The sequence below is a fragment of the Bos grunniens genome, chromosome 1 (genome assembly GCF_055505025.1).
Source record: "Bos grunniens cultivar Pamir isolate PY7600 chromosome 1, Bosgru_T2T1.0, whole genome shotgun sequence".
NCBI lineage: Eukaryota > Metazoa > Chordata > Mammalia > Artiodactyla > Bovidae > Bos > Bos grunniens.
Genome location: NC_141165.1, coordinates 151966894 through 151992350, shown reverse-complemented (window position 1 = coordinate 151992350; position 25457 = coordinate 151966894). Strand labels below are relative to the sequence as shown.

At 39.5% G+C, this 25457-nt stretch overlaps 3 protein-coding genes across 3 annotated transcripts; 2 read left to right on the top strand and 1 right to left on the bottom strand.

Annotated features, from left to right (window-relative positions):
- The first annotated feature begins 2085 nt into the window (after positions 1 to 2085).
- On the top strand, positions 2086 to 2592 carry LOC147380314 (keratin-associated protein 14-like). Its single transcript, XM_086414594.1, has one exon. The coding sequence runs from the start codon at positions 2098 to 2100 to the stop codon at positions 2590 to 2592; it is 495 nt and encodes a 164-aa protein (XP_086270720.1). The 5' UTR covers positions 2086 to 2097.
- Positions 2593 to 9160: 6568 nt separating this feature from the next.
- On the bottom strand, positions 9161 to 9833 carry LOC147380313 (keratin-associated protein 13-2-like). The gene has a single exon (XM_086414580.1). The coding sequence runs from the start codon at positions 9662 to 9664 to the stop codon at positions 9161 to 9163; it is 504 nt and encodes a 167-aa protein (XP_086270706.1). The 5' UTR covers positions 9665 to 9833.
- A 4091-nt stretch (positions 9834 to 13924) lies between these two features.
- LOC147380312 (keratin-associated protein 13-3-like) lies at positions 13925 to 14395 on the top strand. Its single transcript, XM_086414564.1, has one exon. It carries the CDS (start codon positions 13925 to 13927, stop codon positions 14393 to 14395), a length of 471 nt encoding a protein of 156 aa, XP_086270690.1.
- The last annotated feature ends 11062 nt before the right edge of the window (positions 14396 to 25457 follow it).

Here is a 25457-nt window from a genome sequence, read left to right as displayed (position 1 = left end):
ACTTAACTGTAAATACAGCAGCACATGTGTACAGAGAATAGCTCAGAATAACCTGTGGTGATGGGCAAATCTCTTAAGACACCCATCTTCAAAAACTGATATATCATCCAGTAGAAATGAGCTGAGACTCATTCTATGAAGATTTGAAATTACTAAGTGGAAGTTTTTAGGAAAGATTCAACTAAAAATCTAAAACAAGGTTCTTTTGCAGGTAATTGAGATTTCCGTCTTGGGGGCACTTATTAGATATCCATCTGATAAGATATTGTAAATGGGATTCCAACGTGGCAGAGCACTGGAGATAATTGCTAAACTCCCTTCTAAATGGTAAACTTTATGACTTTGACTGTTTTCAGTACACAAATTGGTCTTCAGTCATATTCCATATATTTGGTAGGCAACATAATTTGTGCTCTGTTTCTAAAATAAACAGTTCTTATTTATCAGGCTTCTTAATTATGAATAGAAAATTGCTTTGTAGTAGATTCCAAACCTTCCTGTTTTGTTTATAACGTCAAAACATCCATATAAATATTTCATTCAGCTAGACTGAATTTGCTTGCTTCAATATCATCCACTCATATAAGATATTTCTATAGAAGAATATGCTATGAGATAAGATATCAAGTAATACTGAACATTCTTTTCTCAATGAAATGGAATTTTTTGCACACAAGTACTTTTGTTAAAAAGTAGAAATTTTTTTTCTGTGATATGAACAAATCAAATAGCACAGAAGCCACAGGAAGATAAAGCTTCTCAATCTCTCTTCTTCAAGGTGTCAATCTTCACTACCCTACTACACAGAGGAGGAATACAAGTCATAGAATAACAACAAAAAATGACTTTAGAAATTGTGTAAGACTTGTCAGAAACACCTAAGAACAGTTTAAGTCAAAGTCATGTATGTTACTTTCAGAGGCAGAGGAAGAATCTCCCTAAGATGGCTACATTGGTCAAATACTTCAGGGCAAATTCCTTATAAAATTTCTTTAAAACAAAGGCATTTTCCAGATTCTAGGGAGTCCTTTTGGTGGAAAACATTGCCTCTGAGTAGAGAGAGAAATACATTGGGCATTTTTGTCACGTGTTTTGTTCTTATTTTTGATGTCTCTAAAAGTATCTCAGATGAATAACCTCTAACTTTCCAAAACAATATAAAGGTATTTATAATATTTAACTCATTCCACCATAAACACGCAGGCTTCCCAAGTGGTGCTAGTGGAAAAGAACCTGCCTGCCAGTATATGAGATGCCTGACCCAGGGTTCAATTCCTGTGTCAGGAAGATCCCCTGGAGGAAGGCATGACCATCCACTCCAGTACTTTTGCCTGGAGGATCCCGTGGACTACAGTCACAGAGTCGCAAAGATTCGGACACGATTGAAGCGTCTTAGCAGTCACACACTCGCAGTAAACACACACATGCACACAAAAGAGTGAATAGCTAAGACGGACTCTTGCTAGTTTGCATACAGTTTTAAGCAGGAGTGTCAGAAATAAGGGGAACTCTCATTTAATATTTCATGAAAACCATTAACATTGGGGTTCAATTAAAAAAAAATCATCATATGTCTTGTGTGTTACCATTGCCACTTCCTTATGGCATTACCCATTAGGTAAACCTGCCACTTCCTGGTAACAATCCATGTATGTTCTCATTTAAAAAACGATTTTGAGTAGATCAGTTAGCAACTTTGCTCTCCAGATGACAACAATTTTGAGACAGATTGTGAAAGGGGATTCAATTATTTTTAATTAAACCAGCTTCCATCAGCCCAGTCACTGCCTCCAAAGTTTTCTGAGTGCTTTGCTTGGTGACTTTGGTAGAAAAGGATGACTAAGAGCTTTGAAGATTCCATACTACTACTTGAATTTCAAGGCACAAACATGATTATACTCTTCAGCTATAAAACCACAGACACTCCATGTGTATAACTATGCTGATCTTTTGGATTCAGTTAAAAAGATGATGGTAGCTTGTTTTTATGAGCCACGAGGATGACACAGCCGATGATAAGGATATATAAATGCCCCTGTCCAAGAAGTGACATTCAGACTCAGAACCTTCCCATCGTAACTCACATCACCTGTGAAGATGTCCTACAACTGCTGCTCTGGAAACTTCTCCTCCCGCTCCCTCCGGGACCACCTGCGCTACTCAGGCTCCTCCTGTGGCTCCTCCTTCCCCAGCAACCTGGTCTACAGGACTGACCTCTGCTCTCCAAGCTCCTGCCAGCTGGACTCCTCTCTCTACAGTCAGGAGACCTGCTGTGAGCCCATCAGAACCCAGACTGTGGTGTCCAGTCCCTGCCAGACGTCCTGCTACCGCCCGAGGACCTGCACGTTCTTCAGTCCCTGCCAGACGTCTTGCTCTGGGTCTCTGGGCTTCGGTTCCAGTAACTTTCAATCTATTGGTCATGTTTTCCCATCTCTGGGCTTTGGATCCAGTGGTTTCCAATCCGTGGGTCACAGCCCCAACATTTTCTCATCCCTAAGTTGTAGATCCAGCTTTTACCGTCCGACCTTCTTCTCTTCTAGGAGTAGCCGGTCTCTTTCTTTCCAACCGACCTGTGGATCTGGCTTCTACTAATGTCATACTTGAATACAATACCTACTACATCTAGAATTGTAATGCAATACTTACTATATTGAGATCTACACTATCTGTTGACCTCTTGTTTTACCTTTAGCTTATAAATTTGACTTCTACTGTTACCTGCTCTGGATTAGGAATAATTTGAATACCAGTAACTGAAAATGTATTCATTGAAGAAAGGTGCCATAACTACTCCCTTGTAGCTATATAGACATGCGATACTGAAGCACATTTATTTCCTGGTTATTTCCCCAACTGCATGTATTTCAAATTTTACTAGTAGAAAAAATGGTGTAAGTTTAAATAAAGTATGGTATATGACATCCACATATTGGTTTTGTCATTTTGTTTGCTTTGTTTCTTCAATGGAGGAGGGCGTGGCAACCCACTCCAGTATTCTTGCCTGGAGAATCCCATGGACAGATGAGCCTGGCAGGCTACAGTTCATAGGGTCACAAAGAGCTGGACACAACTGAAGCAACTTAGGACGTGTCTTCAAATCTAATTCTAAATATCTGGCTGTATTTTTCTGCATCTTGTACTCATAATTTAAATTTTCTCAATTTAAAAAGTAAAATTGTTCAGTGTCCTTTAGGTTTGGAAGAAATTATTTCATCTTTCATGTTTACCCTTCTGTTTATACAGAAGGAGTAAATACATTCTGTTAATATGGTAAAATCTGAAATTACATTTTTAAGACTAGATTTTAAGACTACAGAAAAGTAACGGTGACCTTTGGTTTTGTAGGGGGTTAGAAACTTGAATATTTTTATATAATTATAAATAGGTATATTAAATTGACTACATCACATAATTTTGGAAGGAAGATTACTCATAGATAGATTCTAAAATAATATATTCAATAAGAAGTTAGTGAGTTAGATTTGGTGAGAATTTCAGTTGCCCCAGATTTACTGCTTTCATAAGAAAGCAAATGAAATGTCTAATTGATTTATAATTGAAAACATCTAATACACCCCAATACTTATAAGAAGTAAGCCCAGCATTTTTGGTACAATCATCAATACAGTTGGTTTGCAACCACTTTTTAAGTTGTTCTGTTGATAACATTTACTTAGAGAAAAAACAAAAAAAAGGAAAATGAAACTCAAAAACAATGCAAATATTCTCATGTTACAAGAGTTAACTAAATGTTTAGGAAGCTGATTACACCTGAATCAGCAGTTATGCTCCAAACTTTTATCAGTTAAGTCAAGGACAATATTACTAAAAGGTACAGATGACCTAGATTCTCACCCACAGGGTAACCATATGTCTTGGTTTATTCTGTTTGTCTCAGCATCCAGTCCCACTTGGTAATTGTCTTAGATTTCTCACTTTTTATATGTAATGGATAATTGAGTTAACATAAGTGATGACTGGTTTAGGAAACTTCCACTTTGCTTTTGCTATGGTTTCATCTAGTGGAGTCCTTATAAGATGCATACAGGGTAAACAGTTTTTACTTTAACCAGTGTTAAATCTGAAGACAAGCCATATCCTATTCTTTGCTCTGCCTGAAAAAAATAGAATTGCTCCTTTTATTCCATATCTATCACTAATATGGAAAACACACTACACTTAAATACAGAGGTAGGACGGTTCACGTGCTCAAATCTTGGCGGAGGTTCATTTGTTGTTCTAACCTCGCCAGTACTGCTATGGCTGTTTTCACATCCTGCAAGATGCCATAATAGACACCAAGCTACCAGTAGGTGGAGATAGTGGGAAATTTAGGATTACTGATTCAGATCAGATTAGTCACTCAGTAGTGTCCGACTCTTTGCGACCCCATGAATCGCAGCACGCCAGGCCTCCCTGTCCATCACCAACTCCCGGAGTTCACTCAGACTCACGTCCATCGAGTCAGTGATGCCATCCAGCCATCTCATCCTCTGTCGTCCCCTTCTCCTCCTGCCCCCAATCCCTCCCAGCATCAGAGTCTTTTCCAATGAGTCAACTCTTCGCATGAGGTGGCCAAAGTACTGGAGTTTCAGCTTTAGCATCATTCCTTCCAAAGAAATCCCAGGGCTGATCTTCAGAATGGACTGGTTGGATGTCCTTGCAGTCCAAGGGACTCTCAAGAATCTTCTCCAACACCACAGTTCAAAAGCATCAATTCTTCGGCACTCAGCCTTCTTCACAGTCCAACTCTCACATCCATACATGACCACAGGAAAAACCATAGCCTTGACTAGGCTGACCTTTGTTGGCAAAGTAATGTCTCTGCTTTTGAATATGCTATCTAGGTTGGTCATAACTTTCCTTCCAAGGAGTAAGCATCTTTTAATTTCATGGCTGCAGTCACCATCTGTAGTGATTGGTGTACATAAAATATGTGCATAAAACTGAGGGTGGTACATGGCATTTACTTGCTTCACAGATGGTGCAGTAAAGCATCCATCTGCCAATGTGGGAGGCCAAGAGACTCGGGTTAGACCACTGAGATGGGAAGATCCCCTGAAGAAGGGAATGGCCACCCACTCCAGTATTCTTGCCTGAAAAAAATCCACAGGCCACCATCCATGAGGTCGCAAAGAGTCAGACATGACTGCGTGCAGAAGCACACAGCATATAAAGATTAATCTAAATGCTCTTGCTGCAGTGGTTTGGCCACATATTGTACTGCTTAAATCTACAACTATTTATTTTATTGTTTGGGAGAATTTTTTTTATTTTTTAGACTTTGCAAAAGAATATCTTATTAGGAGCAATGAAGCTAAAAGTTCATATTTTAATTTAAAGGTGTGAGAACTTAGTTTCTATTCTTAAAGGAAGTTGATGGTGAATATGACTCGTACAACAATTTCTTGACATTTACTCTCCACCATGGGGGTCAGAAGTATCACCAGATAAAAAGTCAAAGAGACAATTTTACTGGAGAAGCATCAGTGTCTATTCCAAATGACAGAAGTTTTAAAAAGATTACTTCCAAAGATGATTATCTATCACTAACAGATGCACACGTGTGCACACGCACACACACACACACACACTAAACAACAAAAGCACAGATGAAGCAGTAGTTGATGATGTGCTCTTCCATTAACAAAAGAAAAGCTTCACTGAGGATTAATGAAGCCAGTATTGTGACAATATTGTTAAATACTTCAAATCAAAAATGAATTTAATTCCAATAGTGATTTGATTTCTTCATCCAGTCCAAAGAGTCCATGTAAAGTGGACTAATGAAAGTTCATAATACTCAGGCAGCTCTAATGCAAAATTATTTAAAAAGTTCAAATCAAAGATAAAATGACTGGTTGTCTCAGTAACAATAAAAACAAAAATTTTGCTGAAGGACCACATCATGGTAAAAATAATCAGGTAAGATTCCCATGAAGAAAAAACACTGTTGTAATTGCTGTAAATATATAACCCATAATTGGATTCAAACATGCTGTAATATTCTGCTATTCAAAGCAGAAGCTGTAGTTTTAAAGCATTTTTTATGTATACCCAGAGTAAGTTCTTTGGGCATGCTTTTCCTTACCTCATCAATCACCTCTTCCACCTCTGTTGTATTTTTATTTTCCTGGTGCCTTTTTTGTTATTGATTTTTATGTCATTAGCATGTTACTTTGTATAACAAAGCACACACAGCGGGGGGTACATTCTTTCATGCTTGATTTGAGGTCTTTATTCCATGTTCTATGTTACTTTTACATCCAATTACACGACTTTTCCCTTCTCAAGGACTTCCCCATGGTTCTATCCTGATTGACTCCTTGCTCCTTCAGTCTTGACTCACCAAAGTGGAATGCAGTTTACAGATTAGTGAGATGTCATGGTTTCGCAATTTTACTTTTTTCTAATTTTCAGAGAAAAGCTTCTAGGAGTGACAGTGTTTATGTTGGGGAATTCAGAGGGGGAGAAGAAATCTGTCAAGTTATATAGAAATCACCTTTATCTCTTATTTAAAAAAATATTAACAGTAAGCTCATCTTCAATTTTGGGGTTGCTGATATTAAAATTATGCATGTGTGACTGTGAAAGAGAAGTTTGTGTGTGTGTGTTTGTTTTGTTTTTCACTGTTCTTGTTCATAGTGGTAGTTATTGAGGAAGGGAACATTTTAATGTGACATTAATAATGATAATTAAAGTGAATAATAGCGGGTTTGTCATTGCACTCAGGATTTCTAGCAGTATCTTCCTGAGGGATAATCATGTATTTCTCTCGGTCTATTATTAAGTATTATGGTTAATGCAAATCTTTTTAAGAGAAATTAGCTCATTTTTCCTTAGCGTTCTTTTCCTAAACTCTATGTTTATTTTTTGTTTTTCTCTTTATTGTGAATACTACTCATGAGGCTAATGAAACTAGATCCAAAGGAGCTGAAGTCTATTCAGATAAAGCAATCTCCGTAGTAGGAGGTATACTCAAAGCTCTTGGTTGAAAGAGTAGGTGAAAAAAAAAAAAAAGCTCCGGAAAGAACAAGAATAGGTTGATTCAAGAGATGGGATTCTACTAGATCTTTGATGAACAAATTTGGGCAAATTTCTAATTCTTTTTGACTTTTCTTTCTCTCGTGTCTGGAAAGGTATATAGCACAGAATATTTGTCTTCCTCATGAGGATGTTTGAGCATTAAATGCAAGTTGTGTATCAGGTACTCCTTGTACCCTCTGTTATATATTCAACTTTCAACTGTGATCCCAGACACAGCTATGGTGCCTGAAACAATTGCATGCAAGTTTCAACCCTCTTTGCATTGACAGTATCTCCCCTCCTGCATAAACAACATTTCTTTCACTCTCTACTTGGGTTCTCAGAGATCACAGCCAGAAAAACAAAAGGAACACACTGAATCCTCTCACATGTTTAATGAGGTTCCAAAAATTAATACACAGCCAGGCAACATTCCAGCAATGGGAAGCACAAGTTGATGGATAAATGATTCTCACTGTTGATCAGATCCAGAGGTGGACAATTCCAAAACCATTCCATATGTTCCTTAAAAGATCTTGAAAGACTAAGTCCTCACTGTCCATCATAAAGTCAGCAACAAAAAAACATAATCCTTTGTAAGATTTTTTCTCTTTGATTCTTTCACCTTCCATGGTCTCCCACACTATTTGCCTGATGCATGCTATGCATGCATGCATGCTAAGTTGCTTCAGTTGTGTTCGACTGTACAATCTAATGAACTGTAGCTCACCAGGTTCCTCTGTGGGATTCTCGAGGCAAGAACACTGAGTGGGTTGCCATGCCCTCCTCCAGGGGATCTTCCTAACTAGTATCCAACACGTATCTCTTATGTCTCCTGCACTGGCAGGCAGGTTCTTTATCACTAGCACCAGCTGGGAAGTCCTAGTTGCCTGGTGTCTTGTGACAAATACACAGTCTGTACTCAAGGTTTTGACTTCAGCTCTGCTTTACAGTTGGGAAAAGGATACAGGGGGGAACACATACTAGGAGCAAAGGATACAGCCTAAGACTAGAGGATACAGATATTTATTCAACACTGCTCCATGTGTGTTGCTGTTAGTAACTCAGGTTGAGCCTTGAGGAAGCCTCAGAAGGTTATCCCACATCTCCTTAACCCAGCGGGCTTCCCAGATGGCACTAGTGGTAAAGAATCTGCCTGCCAGTGAAGAGGACATAAGAGACACTTGTTTGATCCCTGGGTCAGGAAGATCCCCTGGAGAAAGAAATGGCAACCCACTTCAGTATTCTTGCCTGGAAAATCCCATGGACAGAGGAGTCTGGCAGGATACAATCCATGGGTTGCAAAGAGTGAGATATGACTGAAAAGAATTAGCACTCACTGCTTAACCCAGTTGCTCCCCAGTTAAAATCATTGTGAATCTCTTTATGAATGTTCATAGGTACGGCTCAGAAAGGATCATGCACTGGGACCAGACTCAGGGAAGGATTACGGCATTTATGCCAACCAATAGAGAACAAAGCATCTACCCTTGGAGTTGTTTAAAGGCTTATTTTTTCTCTTAGCTGAAAATCTACATTCAGATACTAGACTTTCAGTATGTCTTCTACATATTATATCATCTTATAAATTATACTATATTTTTGTTGCCTGCATTTCTAGTTATACACCAATTTCTCTGTTTTCCATTATTAGCAGAAATCCATGCTTCCATCCTCAGGCAAATATCACTGATATTGAGGCAAATAAAATATGGACCTCCAGGAAATAATTACTCCCACTAGGAAACATATGCAATGACAATAGAAATTTGCTAAAATCTTTCAAAATGTGTGTTTTCACATCCAGTTTCAGAGGCACATTGATCTTTATTTAAAATTCCCGAATACTGATTAAACTATAGGCAAATAATGAGACAAGCAATACATTTCAATGTCAGATGATGTAAATTTATTAGATTAAAATTTTCATTTTCAAATGCTTTTCCATGAAAATCCAACAGTACAGGTATTAGGACTTCATATTGGGTTATTCATTAAGTTTAGAGTCCCTCAAAAGTTGATGATGCAAGAAACTGATGATTTAAGAATAAAAGATTGGTGGTAAGTGTGAGAAGGAAAACAATGGGTATATTGAGAGAGACTTTGATCTCAATATGCAAAAGGATTTAGACCTTCAACAAATTGAACGATAGAAGCCAGATCCACAGGTTGGTCTGTAACAGGATGATTGGCAGCTACGGGAGGAAAAGTAGGTTGGCCGGCAGAATCCAGATCCACAGCTCAGGGAAGGGAAGCCACAGATTCCGTAACCCAGCCATCTGAAGCCACGGGATCCACAGCCCACTGAGTAGCAGCTTCTGGATCCAGAGCTCAGGGAGCTGCAGCTGCTGGACCTGAAGCCCAGAGACCCAGGGAAAGTCGTCTGGCAGGGACTGGAGAACGTGGAGGTCCTCAGGCGGTAGCAGGATGTCTGGCAGGGACGGGACACCACAGTCTGGGTCCTGATTGGCTCACAGCAGGTCTCCTGACTGTAGAGAGAGGAGCCCAGCTGGCAGGAGCTGGGAGAGCAGAGGTCAGTCCTGTAGACCAGGTTGCTGGGAAAGAAGGAACCTGGGTAGTGCTGGTAGCTCCCAAGGGAGCAAGAAGAGAAGTTTCCAGAGCAGAGATTGTAGGACATGTTGACAGGAGATGTGAGTTCAGTTGAGTTACAGTGAGAAGATTCTGAGTTTGAATGTCTCTCCTGCACTGTAGCATTTGTACACTTCCAGCAAGGGGTGTGGCACACCAAGGGATCATGGTTCCTACATGAGATTTCCTCTTTTGCATATGTGTAATTCAGTAGTCTTCTCGGTAATTACAGTTGCAGGTGAATGGTTTCTCGCATTTGTTTTTATGGATGCTGTAATTCTGTTGTTATAGCCAAAGCCAATGAACTACTGCTATGTCAGAAATGCTATGACTGTTTCTTACTAATGCACATCCCATCATGGCCAGGGAAGCGTCATGACCAGGAAAGCTTTTTTCTGATTTACGCTAACCCGCCTCCTATGTATCTACATCTACATGTTTTTACTGGTGACTGTTTTCCTCCTAAGAGTGTGGAATAAGATGGATTTTCCTCTGGTACGATAGATCAGAGGCACAGTTTCAAAGCTTTCCTGAAATGATCCACTTTGTCACCATTTACTCCCATTCTCCAAAATCACTCAGCAGTAATCTGTTATGGCAGCAATAGAAAATACACCAAGGATCACAGTTATACAGTATGTCTCTAATCCAATGGAGATGAAAAATAAATAAAATAAGAGACTGAGAGAGAAATGGCATAAGGACAGCTTCTGTGTATGTAAAGATAAGATGACCAAAAAAGAGGCTCAGCTGAAATTGTATCCAGGAGAGATCAATCTGGCCCACGTCTGTTTAGTTAAGACGGAAACACTGGTATGGTGAGAGAAGGAAACAATTGAAAGTAAAACACAGAGAAGGCTTAGGAAATTTTTTTTTCTATTGCACTCAAATGATTACTTATTCCCTAATGTCTTTATTATTAAAAATATCAAAATTAGTGTATTTTATGAATCTTGATATGCTGTTCCTTTTATCATCTGCTGAAGCTGCAGCTCCAATCTTTTGCAACCTGATGCGAAGGCCGACTCACTGGAAAAGACCCTGATGCTGGGAAAGATTGAAGGTGGGAGGAGAAGGGGACGACAGAGGATGAGATGGTTGGATGGCATCATTGACTCAATGGACATGAGTTTGAGCAAACTCCAGGAGACAGTGAAGGACAGAAGAGCCTGGCATGCTCCAGTCCATGGGGTCGCAAAGAGTCGGAAACGACTTAGCAACTGAACAGCAATGCAGGATTTCTATCGTCTTAGAATATCTCTAGTTTTTCTCTGCACAGGCTTTGACTTCCTGGCATTTGCAGAGCTGCAGTTTCCTGCCTATATGTGAAGATTTTTTTCCACTTCTCTTTTCTTCTGCAGGGTGTATAAATCTCTCTATTTTTCTCCTCTTTCTGTTCTCACCCTACCATTTTTCCTTCCTCCTTTTAATGTATTTAACCTAGATTTTCTCTCTTTTCTGTTTTCCAAATATATATATATATATATATATATATATATATATAGCTTCTCTTTATAGAGTCAAAGGTTAAAAACAAAGTTTACTAAGTTTTATCATATTCTGAGTGTATAAATAGTTACAGCTACTTTCAAAGTTCATTCACAAAATATTCAGTGTTAAAATAAAACTAGTTAAACTATACTCCAGACTCAAGGAAATGTAATGTTATTGTTGATAGCAATATTTTATTTTATTTTTTAATAAAGCTATTATAAACTTACCAAAAATAATAACATTAAAATACTGAATATAACAAAATAAAACTGGAACAAAATATAACAGCAGAAAATACAATCTGAAATCCATAATCCATATAATAGTCTTGGGAAAATCAGACATTAAACTACTTTTGTTATGAATTTAGTAGTAGGAAACAGGAAAATATTGCTATCAGGGAAGAGCTGTGTTTCAGAATTGAAGATAATTTGAGGATTTGGGGCAGAAAATGAAAACTAGACAACAGAATCTAACTTAAAGTTTAGAAATTTATAAAATAACTGATTTGGAAAAACTAGTGATATCTTTTATCAATAGATCAAACATTGACTAATAGATGATGCTTTTGAACTGTGGTGTTGGAGAAGACTGTTGAGAGTCCCTTGGATTGCATGGAGATCAAACCTGTTCATCCTAAAGGAAATCAATCCTGAGTATTCTTTGGAAGGACTGATGCTGAAGCGGAAGCTCCAATACTTGGGCCACCTAATGCAAAGAACTGATTCATTGGAAAAGACCCTGATGGATTCATTGGGAAAGACTGAAGGCAGGAGGAAAAGGATACAACAGAGGATGATAATGGCTGGATGGTATTACCGACTCGATGGACATGAGTTTGAGCAACTTCTAGGAGTTGGTGATAGACAGGGAGGCCTGGCATGCTGCAGTCCATGGGGTCGCAAAGAGTCAGACACGACTAAGTGACTGAAATGAATAGACAGTTAGTGAATTAGAAGATGGAATAGGAGGAAATCCCAAACTAAAGTGTAAAAAAGACAAAAAGACCGAATATAGAGAAAAGACTGTGAGAGGCATATATATATATATAATGTATAGTGTATTTTGCTTATAATTGGATCTCAGGAAAAAAGGAGATAAAAATGGGATGGAAACAGTATTTGAAGAGATAATAGTTTTGTTGTTGTTGTTCTTCAGTCACTAAGTCGTGTCTGACTGACTCTTTGTGCCCCATGGATTGCAGCATGCCAAGCTTCTCTGTCCTCCACTATCTCCTGGAGTTTGCTCAGATTCGTGTCCATTAAGTCAATGATACTATCTAACATATCTAAACAATAGTTTAGGATTTATCAAAGTTGATGCATCATCTGTTGTGTGAAATGGTACTCAAGAAATGAGTAGAACTGGCCTAAGGTTGAGGTGACTAAAAGATGGGCTTTAGCAGAAATGACCCCAAGATGGAATTAAAGGTACAAAGACTTATGGGGATATGGCTGTGAGAGAAGAGTGTTGGGGAAGAAGGGCAGAAGGCTAGGAGACTTGTCAGACTTCCATGAGAGTCTCATCAGAGTGAAGAAGATAGAAAGACATGTCCCAGGCAGCCACAGATTGTGGACAGTTTCTCAAGACCATTGGAGATCCTCAATTGTTGGCCAGCAAAGGATCTCATGTGTCCTAAGAAGGAGGCCTTCTAATCTCTCTCCTGTGCTCAGTCATTGTCTGGGAGCAGCCCCATGGAAAGAGAGGCTTTTCTACCAATGCAGTGTTAGATTTTGGACCATAGCATGGAGTTGGGGCAGGGGTGTCCCTGGTCAATCAAGCCTCCTGTAGATGAAGATCTGAGAAGGAAATTCTTAGGGCTTCTACATGTACAGATGACAATCTGTTAAGACTACAGGTCTCATATCAGGTCCACTGAATCTGAAACTCAATTGCTTCCTTCCCTCATCTCAATATTTCTTAGCTCTTTGATGCTTTTCATAAGGGTCCAAACTGGCCTTCCTTGTGACTCTGTCTTAGTTCTCTCCCTCACTGTCACCATGTCTCCAAATAGTTGTGCAGGTTTCTTTCTGGTTCTAGCCATCAATGGTGTTCAAAAAAATGTCCTGGCTGATAATTTTTCCTCTCCATTGTATCTGAGACACGTGCGTAACAGAATGTAATTGAATAACAGTAATGGAGGATAAGAAGATATCAGTTCAGTTCAGTTCAGTCACTCGGTCACGTCCGAATCTTTGTGACCCCATGGACCACAGCACGGCAGGCATCCCTGTCCATCACCAACACCTGGAGTTTACCCAGACTCATGTCCATTGAGTCGGTGATTCCATCCAACCATCTCATCCTCTGAGAAGACATGGGAACAAGTAAAGCCAGTATTTAGTAGGTTCTTTGTTCAAGCCAAAGTTACACCTCTGATCCATTGACAAGAAAAATAATTTTATCTTATGTAACTGCCATTTGAGAAAAGCATTTTCTCTTCATTGGCAGAAGCAAAACACCCAAAGATTATGGCAAGAGGAAATGGAAAGGCTTTCTTGACTATGATGGAATAAGCATTAGTGTAAAACAGTCATAGCATTTCTAACATAGGTGTAGTTCATTGGCCTTGGCTATAACACCAAAATTATAGCATCCATAAATACAATATGGGGAGAACCACTCCAACTACAATTATAGAGAAGATTGCTAAGTTACACGCATGTAAACAAGGGAACACAAATATGGAAAAAATGACCCTGTAGGTTACCACACCTATTGCTGAGAGTATATATAAGCACATCTGTCTAGAAAGTTACATTCAAACTCAGAATCTTCTCACTGTAGCTCAGCTGAACTCACATCTCCTGTCAACATGTCCTACAACTGTTGTTCCAGAACCTTCTCCTCCTGCTCCCTTGGGGGCCGCCTGAGCTACTCAGGCTCCTCCTGTGGCTCCTCCTTCCCCAGCAACCTGGTCTACAGGACTGACCTCTGCCCTCGCAGTTCCTGCCAGCTGGGCTCCTCTCTCTACAGTAAAGAGACCTGCTGTGAGCCCATCAGGACTCAGACGTTCCGTGTGGTGTCTCGTCCCTGCCAGACATCCTGCTACCGTCGGAGGACCTCCACCTTCTCCATTCCCTGCCAGACAACTCACTGTGGGTCTCTGAGCTGTAAGTCCAGCAGCTGCAGCTCCTTGAGCTCTGGATCCAGAAGGTGCTACTCAGTGGGCTGTGGATCCTGTGTCCTCAGACCCCTGGGCTATGGAGTCTGTGGCTTCCCTTCCCTGGGCTGTGGATCCAGATTCTGGCACCCAATTAATTTTCCCTGCAGAAGTTTCCATTAATCTTGCTACTGACCAACCTGTATATCTGGCTTCTACTGATTAACTTGTAGAAGAGCCAAATTCATTTGAGAAATTTAGATTCTGTACCCTAATTATCTGTTATCCTAATCTGCTCCATTGAAAAGTATTCTAATATTTCCTGATCACTGGCAATTCTTTACCTCTCTAACCCTCAGACTTGGGGTGATAAATTAACTCTGTCAACGTACAAAGTTAATGAGAAATTCAAATTGAATGGTAGATAGAATTTATGGTTTTGCACATCTCCCAAAGATAGATGGAAAGTCAAATAATTTGATTTTAATAAACTCTTTATTCTGCCATCCAAATATGCTGTGAATGTTGTTATTTATTAGCAATGTGTCAACTAAGATTTGTATTGTCATTGTTTCTGTTAATGGGCTTTGGAAAGCTCAGATTTAGGGGGCTATGCACTAATTTTGGCTGTGCTCAGTCATGTCCCGGAGAAGGCAATGGCACCCCACTCCAGTACTCTTGCCTGGAAAATCTCATGGGCGGAGGAGCCTGGTAGGCTGCTGTCTATGGGGTCGCACAGAGTCCAACACGACTGAAGTGACTTAGCAGCAGCAGCAGCAGTCATGTCCAACTCTTTTCGACCCCATGAACTGTAGCCCACCAGTCTCCATTGTCCATGGAATTTTACAGACAAGAATACTGGTTTTTGTTACTGTTCAGTCACTCAATCATGTCCAGCAGAGTCGCTTGCCATCTCCTACTCCAGATGTTTTTCTTTCTTTAACCAAGAATTTTCCCTGGATGCCCACAGCTTCTACATACAGCCTTACTCTAAAAAAAAATCTCAAGAGATTTGAATATCTTTATCCACATGGTAAACACAGACCATACATCTTGAAAGGCATTATGTACAAGAGCGGTTTTAAGAATGCAGGAATAAAATTTAGGCTTCTGTGATGAGACCTGGGCATGAAGAGTATCAGAATGGAAGACTAGTGTGTGGCTGTACATTTTTAGAGAAAAGGACAACTCTGAGCTTTAGATAATCACCTTGCAGGAATTTTTCTCTCTCTTTTTTTTTTCAATTGACTATATCCCTGTACCCCAATTACTGTTTTCAATCTGCTCAAGTTATCACCCTTTGTAAAAAAAGACAGGCAACAAACTTAGATGAGAAGGAACTAGGCTCAGCAGGTGTGAGGTTGCACCTGGGTTTCTTAAGCAACAGAGAAACAGAATCTAACTGTTCTCAAGAAAGCTCTAATATCATAAAAAATGAATGTTTCAATTGTATATTGAAATAAAATTGAATATTCTTTTTTTAAGTGTTATTCTTCTATCTTATATGCAAGTGTTATAGAAAAGTAAAGTAGTAACAGAGACAGTACAATGATAACTGAAAATTTAATCTTTATGCAGAACAAGTAGCGTTCTATATAGAAAAAATAAATATTTTCCTATTCTTTGTAAGATTTTCAAACATCCCTGAAATTAAGAAATTAGATGCAAATTAGGAAATTAAATTTAGTTGAATGAGATATCTCACTCAACTAAAATCATTGTACTAACAGGGCCTCATTTCTTCCCAGAGGATCTAGGGGAAAGCCTATTTACTTGTCTTCTTTTTGTTTGTTTGTTTTCTAGTTCAGTTCAGTTCAGTTCAGTTGCTCAATCGTGTCTGACTCCTTGTGACCCCATGAATCCCAGCACGCTAGGCCTCCCTGTCCATGACCAACTCCCGGAGTTCACTCAGACTCACGTCCATCGAGTCAGTGATACCATCCAGCCATCTCATCCTCTGTCATCCCCTTCTTCTCCTGCCCCCAATCCCTCCCAGCATCAGAGTCTTTTCCAATGAGTCAACCCTTCGCATGAGATGGCCAAAGTACTGGAGTTTCAGCCTTAGCATCATTCCTTCCAAAGAACATCCAGGGCTGATCTCCTTCAGAATGGACTGGTTGCATCTCTTTGCAGTCCAAGGGACTTTCAAGAGTCTTCTCCAACACTACAGCTCAAAAGCATCAATTCTTCAGGGCTCAGCTTTCTTCACAGTCCAACTCTCACATCCATACATGACCACTGGAAAAACCATAGCCTTGACTAGACGGACCTTTGTTGGCAAAGTAATGTCTCTGCTTTTGAATATGCTATCTAGGTTGGTCATAACTTTTCTTCCAAGGAATAATCATCTTTTAATTTCATGGCTGTAGTCACCATCTGCAGTGATTTTGGAGCCCAGAAAAATAAAGTCTGACAGTTTCCACTGTTTCTCTATCTATTTCCCATGAAGTGATGGGACCAGATGCCATGATCTTCGTTTTCTGAGTGTTGAGCTTGAAGCCAACTTTTTCACTCTCCACTTTCACTTTCATCAAGAGGTTCTTTAGTTCCTCTTCACTTTCTGCCATAAGGGTGGTGTCATCTGCATATCTGAGGTTATTGATATTTCTCCCAGCAATCTTGATTCCAGCTTGTGCTTCTTCCAGCCCAGCGTTTCTCATGATGTACTCTGCATATAAGTTAAATAAGCAGGGTGACAATATACAGCCTTGACCTACTCCTTTTCCTATTTGGAACCAAAGGCCACCCAAATTCTTTAGCCTATGCCCTACTTCCTCCAAAGTCAGCAATGGTGGGTAAAATCCTCCTTGTATTGATATGACTCTGGTCTACTCTTCGCCTTTCTCTTCCATTTTCAAGAATGTTTATAAACACATTGGGCTCACCTGATGATCTCTCTGTTTAGTATCAACTGATTAGCAACTTTAATTCCATTACTACTTTCATTACTCTTGCTATACAACATACCATATTCACAAGATATATGAATACATTTAAGGGGCCATTATTCTCCTTATCAAAATTAGTAAGTAAATTTATAAAAATAACTTGAAGATTGAGTATAAATAGTGATATGATGAGATCACAAACAATCACTGAAATTCAGTGGTGGAGACAATGAATTTATAATATTACAATTACACCTGAAGTTAAATATAGTATCCCATTTCAGGTTGATAGTCAAAATAAGAAAACTGTATTATTTTACAACAGAAAACACATAACTCCTGAGCTGATATTTTGCCATTACCATTCGGGAAACTACCATTCCTCTGTTCCAAATCTCTGGCATTATTAATTTCCTGGAATACAGATTTTATTCTATCTATATTTCATCAATTAATTTTAGGATAGTGAATAGTATAGTGTTCATTCAGATTTCACTAACTTAATCCTACTCTATACAACTAAGAGCAGATCAGCTGGCACTTACCTGGATTCTAGCTTCCTGATTCCTCCTGCTGCATGCTTCTGAGATGCCTAACACCGTGGAAATGTGAACCCAGAGTTTTGTGTCCCGAGCTGCTGCCCACACAACTAAAGTTCCAGAAACTGCTGATTATCTGTCTACCGACTTGTTTCCAGTCCTGATTTCTGAGAATAAATATATCCATTTTCCCAGGAAATTTTCTCATGAGTCATTTTTAGGCATCCGATTTCAACAATTTCCATTTCTTAATAGTTTTTACCTCGTTAGTGATTACAATGAATAACTGTATCCTCCCCAAACCCTTTGTGCCCCTTTTTTAAATTAGTCACACCTCAGAACACATAGCCAAACATTTGGCCAGTATTACTATTTTTCACAATATTTTCATTAAAGCTTTACCGTGAGCCAAAATCTGTGCTATGGAAATATACCGTTGAATATATTTCTTTAATAAAATTATTTTGTGTATTATTCCATAATGAAAAATGAAAAACAGAGTGAGAAATATATGCTACTTGTTCTAAGTAGAATGAAAGTCTAACAGAGAAAGTGGATGTTATATAAATAATGAGCTGTGAATAAGTCCTTGATGCTACAGTAACATATGTTGAGCAACATATATCTTATAAGTAAAGAAAGAATTCCCAGAGAAAGAGCATTTGAAATGGGTCTAAAGAATAAGTAGGGAGAAAAAAGATAAAAAAAAAAAAGTAGGGACTAGATACGTGGGACATGGAGAACAAGTGTTTTAGCACCAAAGACTTGATATGTGCACTATAAGATGGAAAGCCATTTTGTCTGGTCATTGAGGGAAAAGGGAAGAATGACTTGAAATTAGGCCAGAAAGATTTAGGAGCTATTTTCTCTAGGTCTTAGGTGTCTAATTCTGGATCGCTTACTTCTAAAAGCAACAAGAACTGTTTAATTGTTTTTAGTAGAAGTATAATATTGTTGCACAACACATTTTCACCTCTTTTTAAAAAATCACTTTAATACATCCGTGATTTTAATGCCATTAGTTGAAAATTCATTTTCCACATTTGAATTATTTGACATTTTGTAAAAAGAAATTGATAATATACATGTGAGTCTATTTCAGATCTCTATTCTGTTCCACTGAATGAAAGTGAAAGTGAAGTCGCTCAGTCGTGTCTGACTCTTTTGCGATCCGTGGACTGTAGCCCACCAAGCTCCTCTGTCCATGGGATTCTCCAGGCAAGAATACTGGAGTGGGTTGCCATTTCCTTCTCCAGGGGATCTTCCCGATCCAGGGATCGAACCCTGGTCTCCCACATTGCAGGCAGACTCTTTAACCTCTGCACCACCAGGGAAGCCCTTAAATACAAGAATACAGTCTCTCAGAAAACCTCCTGTAGAGACACAGAACTTCAGATCCAAGTACTAACATCAAAGATTTCAAGGGAGGAAAGGAAGCCAGGTTGAAAGAAGAAGGGGGAGGAGACGGGAGAGGCAGGGCAAAACGGGTGGCCTTACAGATGTCTCCTGCCACCTACAGATACCCAGGCGTTATGGGACTTTTCCCTGGGCCTCCAGAGAAGGGAGGACTGGAACTCGGCCCTACCAGAAATCAGACCAGTCCAGAACCAGAATTCGAGTTCTCTGCCAAGAGGAGGTGATTAGTCTCCAATCCTCAGCTCAGGCTGAGGGCCCTTCAACCAGATTCCTGCGTCCAGGACCAGAGGACTAGAAAAACAGGGAAGGATAGGAAGGGTTAAAGAGAGAAAAGAGAGGGGAAGAGGAGAGAGGTCAATAAAGTCTCTTCTTCCTTACCGGTCGGGGCACTCTGGCCAGTTGTCCATGTCAGGAGGAGACCAGGGACAAAAGGGTCCCAGTTGCGGCCACTGGGTCTGCTCCATTGGCAGGCAAGCTGGCCCCTGAGTACCCCGAGTGGTCAGGATGTCAGTCTCAGTGAAGAGGAGTCCCCGCTGGAGTCGCCATTTGTTGCAGGAAGGCGGACCCCTTCCAGGGCCCGAAACGGGGCTCTTGTCTAACACTCAGAACTGAATTGTCCGAGGAGACACATGTGCTGACATAGCAAGAGATTTTATTGGGAAAGGATACCCGGGTGGAGAGCAGTAGGGTAAGGGAACCCAGGAGAACTGCTGAATAATCACCTATAATTTTCTCAGTACCAAAATACATTGATGTATCCTTATATTAGGTCCTGAAATGATATAATAAAAGTCTTTCAAATTTAATTTTCTTTTTGAAAGTTGTTTTGTCTATTCTTACTCTCCCATATAAATTTCACAGTCAATCTTTCAGATTCTATAAAATGCCTCCCAGCATTTTTGTCCAGAATGTATTGAATCTATCAATATACATTAAGATGTAATGAAAGCTTTCAACCCATGATATGTATCTCTATTTGAGTTTTATTTAATTTCTTTCTGAAATATTTTATAAGTATTAATATGGGAATCTGGAATCATGAAATGTACTTCTAGATTACATATTTTGTTTTTAAAACATATTTTAGACTTAATTGTTCAAGTAATGTTGGTTTTATATATAGAAATAAAATAGTTTTCTATAGTAATTTCATACATTCCTTAGGATGTTTTGTGTAGACAATCATTCCGCCTGTGAATAAAGACAACTTTCTTATTCTCTTGGTGATATTTTATGCCCTTTATTTGTTTTTCTTGCCTTACTGCTCTGGCTAAGACATATAGTACAAGGATGACTAGAAATGTGGGAATATGTTACTGTAGCTGAATGTGTGTGTGTTTATATGCTTGAGTAGTGTCCTACCTTCTCTGTTAACAGCAGTTAATAAATATGTATCTTTTTGCTTTTAAAAGTCTGGGGTTTATAGTACCAACTTGTATCTGAGCAGAGGACTAATGAATGAAAGCTGACTAATAGTACTTACCTAGTTCACTTAGGTGGAGAAGGCGATGGCACCCCACTCCAGTACTCTTGCCTGGAAAATCCCATGGACGGAGGAGCCTGGTAGGCTTCAGTCCATGGGGTCTCTAAGAGTCGGACACGACTGAGCGACTTCACTTTCACTTTTCACTTTCATGCATTGGAGAAGGAAATGGCAACTCACTACAGTGTTTTTGCCTGGAGAATCCCAGGGACGGGGGAGCCTGATGGGCTGTCATCTCTGGGGTCACACAGGGTCGGACATGACTGAAGGGACTTAGCAGCAGCAGCAGTTCACTTAGGAGGCATTTGCAACAAAATGCCTGCTCTCTTATCCTCATAAGCCTGAAATCTCCGTTTTCAAACTCTTCAGATTAGGAAATGGGACCTTTGCATATAGCATTTTGCTAACTAAATGTCTTCTAATTTTAAACTGCCATACTCACTGTACCATATTATCTTTATTGCCTCACTCTTTAAATTTCACAGTAATTCATTTTAGCTCCAATTTCAAAAGATGAAAAGAAAATTTTTATTTGGTGATAGAATAATTATAAAGGAAAGGGCATTTAAATGAATCTAAAAGTTGGAATTGTCTTAAATATCAAAAACAAAGAGCCATGAGAACAGATAAAGGAAAATAGATGAACCTGAAGTGAAACGACCAAATAGACGGTAAAAATACACAATTGTGTTCAGGGGAGAACAGAAGTTCAGTTGGTTTGCAGTAAAAGGAGAAATTTATGCAGAAATGAGAGACAGAGGTAGCAATATATGATGGGTATGTGTAGGTATACTGACTTCATTAATTAAGGTTTTGTTATTTCTGTTCAAATTGGTACAGTTATCTAATTGGGTACTGTGGCTCCAGTCTCCATCTGAATAAAACTATTTTTACTTATTCTCCAGACTGAGCTTATAAAATACTTTCTCTTGGAAGCTTTGTTCACATATCTGACATCTCAGATTGTTATTAAGATCTTGTTGTTAAATGTACTTATATAAGATGTTCATTTACAGCTTTAATTACCATTGCAATTAAATCATTATTTGATTAGCCTTGATAGTTGGTAAGTTCAGAGAAATGGAAACCCATTTAAAAATTAATTTTAAACTTTTCTTAACATAGAGAATAATATGAATGAATGTGTTCTCCCTGAAAAAGAATGTAATAAAACATTCGTTTATCACACAATTTGTTCATCAAGTATTCTATAAGAATAGAGTTGAAAGAATATTATTTTGTGGACTCACAGGTGCTGACAAGATGTTTGACAGGGTACTACTGAAGCATGACTAATAAAAAAAATATGGGAATTAAGGTTGGGAGAGAACAAAGCTGTTATCTATAATCACTAAAGTGACAAGAGTAAATAAATAGAAATTGGTGAAATCAATTGCATGGAAATGACTCATGATGAGTTTCCTCGGAAACTGAATAAATTAATCCCTAGAAGTAAGAACCACATGCTGGCTGGTAAAAAGATGACTGGCAATTCCTGGAAATAAAGTAGCTTAGGCAGCAGGAGCTTGGGAACAGAACTTCTGAATTCAAATTTCACAGAGCTGCTGAGTATAACATTTGGACAAGGAATACAGCAGGAGGAAATCAGCTTAGTAGGGGCAGGATCTACAAGAGAGATAATGGGAATCTGGTAGAGAGAAGGCTGCTTTTGCAGGGAACTGAAGACCCAGAATCACTGTTGCTTGGACAGAGCCCCTTACCTTGATCCTGATAAATTCAGAATGTTAAAAAAGATTTGAGTCTGGCCTTTGTAGCCCAACACTGCTTTCAATCTCAGACGGAGTTTTGGGTGAAGTAGAAAGAAAATAGCTTTATTGCTTTGCCAGGCAAAGAGGGCCACAGCCATCTAATGCCCTCAAGACTGTGTGTCCGACTGCAGGCGGGGGAGGGTTGCGAGGCGTTTTGTAGTCAAGGAGCAGGGTGGCTGAAAAGGTTCAGGGTGCCTGCATATCCCTCATTCCTTCAGTCCAGAGATCATCTGGCATCAGGTGATGATGAGACAAACCCTCTCTGAAATGAAGAGTGCTTCATCAAGTAGGTGACATCTTCCATTTGATGAGGTTTTTAACTCTGCAAAAGAGTTCAAAGATATCGTTTTACGTATCCCTCAAGGAGGGGATTCACAGAGCAGGACTTTGCCCCAAGGCTGCACTCTTGTTTCTTGGCTTCTCCTCCCCTGTCTCTGCATTCCCCCTCCCTTCCCTGACTAGCAAATGTTTGAACATGCCCTCTGGAACTCAAGGAAGGGGACACAGAAAGACTTCTGTGCCCAGAACCCCCCAGGGTACTGCTTGGTTTTGGGGATAGGAACTGGCTGTTTCTAGAGCAGCCTTTGTATGGGACTGCACCAATTTCTGGAGAAATAATGATACAATTTTTACACTTTGCTTCTTACATCTTTAAGGATATAAAGCAGTAGTATACTTAACTTCAGCACCAGTTGTGATATTACAAATGTACTCTTTCCAACACTGTAATTTCTAGTTGTGTGTTAGTACATCACTGTCAGTAGCTCAGTCGTGTCTAACTCTTTGCAACCCCATGGACTGTAGCCCATCAGGCTCTTCTGTCCTTGAAATTCTCCAGGCAAGAATACTGGAGTGGGTTGCCATGCCCTCCTCCAGGGATCTTCCCCACCCAGGGATTGAACCCAGGTCTCTCACATTGCAGGCATATTCTTTACCATCTGAGCCACCAGGGAAGCCCTATTATATCACTTTATTGCTATATAATTATTGTTGAATATATCCCTGATTGTTTTTTTTTAAGGAAGCTTGCTTTTTAACTAGAGAATTTCTAGTGGTCAGAGAAACACTTTCACATCTGAAATATGCAGCTGATTTCTAATCATCAGAGACTGCCCTAAGCCAAAGAGGGGAATTGCATGTGGGGATAACTTGAATTATTACATTTTCAAAAATTATGGATGCTATAGACAAAATAAGACTGTGTTCACAGGGGAGCAACATGACATTACTATTTCAGTTTCTGTCAGCAGATGCCAAATTAAATTTTCTGTTTTCTTTCATTATTTTTTTCCCTTTAGATTTCCCAGTAACAGTTTAAGAACCCTGAAAATCTCCCAAGCATTCTGATAGCAGTAATAATGGTGATGATAATGGGGAAGAGAAGAACAGAGAGAGATGGCTGAATATCAGGAGAGAGAATGAGATCACGTGGCAGAACTGAAAATGCATTAAAATGAAGCTTAGGAGTCAGGTGTTCTGTTGTTGGCCTTAACATGAACTTTTCTTTGAGATCTAGAAACAAATAATTCTAGTTCTCAAGTTTTAAATCTATACAATAAGATCTACTTGTGGATCTATACAGTGATTTGTGTCTTATATTTAATCCACCTTAGGAAGAGAGTAGAGCATTTTCATGTCCTTAAAGAAATGTCATCTTTGGCAAGTCTGATTCTCTTTGAGCCTCTCTTTTCTCTTATGCTAAAAGGACCTTAAATGTAATGAGTGAATTCCTCACAGACCCGTTTGAAGGTATAATGAAATAAGGCATGGGAAGTTTCTTTAGATTCCTTGGCTCTGGGCAAAGATAAGCACTTATTTTTACATTTGGCTCATTTACAAGTTGTATTTTTATATATTTATAAAAGCATAGAAAGTAACTATAAAAAAATCAAATTTCATGGTGAGGTGCAACCAAAACAGACATATGGGCAGCTCTAGAAGCTCATTTTCAGCTGCTTTGAGTTTGAGACTTGGGAAGGCATCAAGATGAAACCCGTCCCTTCTGAACCTAAACCCTTCCAGAGCTGCCTGTATATCTGTTTTGGTGGGGCTAGTGATAAAGAACATACCTGCCAATATGGTAGACATAAAAGACATGAGTTCAGTCTCTGACTCAGGAAGATCCCCTGGAGGAGGGCATGGCAACCCACTCCAGTATCCTTTCCTGGAGAGTCACATGGACAGAGGAGCCTGGCCGGCTATAGTCCATAGGGCTCCAGATAGTCAGAAACGATTGAAGCGACTTAGCACACATGTATGTACCTAGGTTGAGTGATAACCTCCTTACATATACATCATAAATTTACACAAGAAACTGGTTGTTGAAATGATAAATTCAGAAATTTTTGTCAACCAAAATGGGGTAAATCAATTTTAGTTATTGAAAGCTCATCAGATCAGATCAGTCGTTCAGTCATGTCCAACTCTTTGCAATCCCATGAATCCCAGCACGCCAGGCCTCCCTGTCCATCACCAACTACTGGAGTTCACTCAGACTCACTTCCATCGAGTCAGTGATGCCATCCAGCCATCTCATCCTCTGTCATCCCCTTCTCCTCCTGCCCCCAATCCCTCCCAGCATCAGAGTCTTTTCCAATGAGTCAACTCTTCGCATGAGGTGGCCAAAATACTGGAGTTTCAGCTTTAGCACCATTCCTTCCAAAGAAATCCCAGGGCTGATCTCCTTCAGAATGGACTGGTTGGATGTCCTTGCAGTCCAAGGGACTCTCAAGAGTCTTCTCCAACACTACAGTTCAAAAGCATCAATTCTTCAGCACTCAGCCTTCTTCACAGTCCAACTCTCACATCCATACATGACCACAGGAAAAACCATAGCCTTGACTATACGAACTTTGTTGGCAAAGTAATGTCTCTGCTTTTGAATATGCTATTTAGGTTGGTCATAACTTTCCTTCCAAGGAGTAAGCATCTTTTAATTTCATGGCTGCAGTCACCATCTGTAGTGATTTTGGAGCCCAGAAAAATAAAGTCTGATACTGTTTCCACTGTTTCCCCATCTATTTCCCATGAAGTGGTGGGACCGGATGCCATGATCTTCGTTTTCTGAATGTTGAGCTTTAAGCCAACTTTTTCACTCTCCACTTTCACTTTCATCAAGAGGCTTTTGAGTTCCTCTTCACTTTCTGCCAT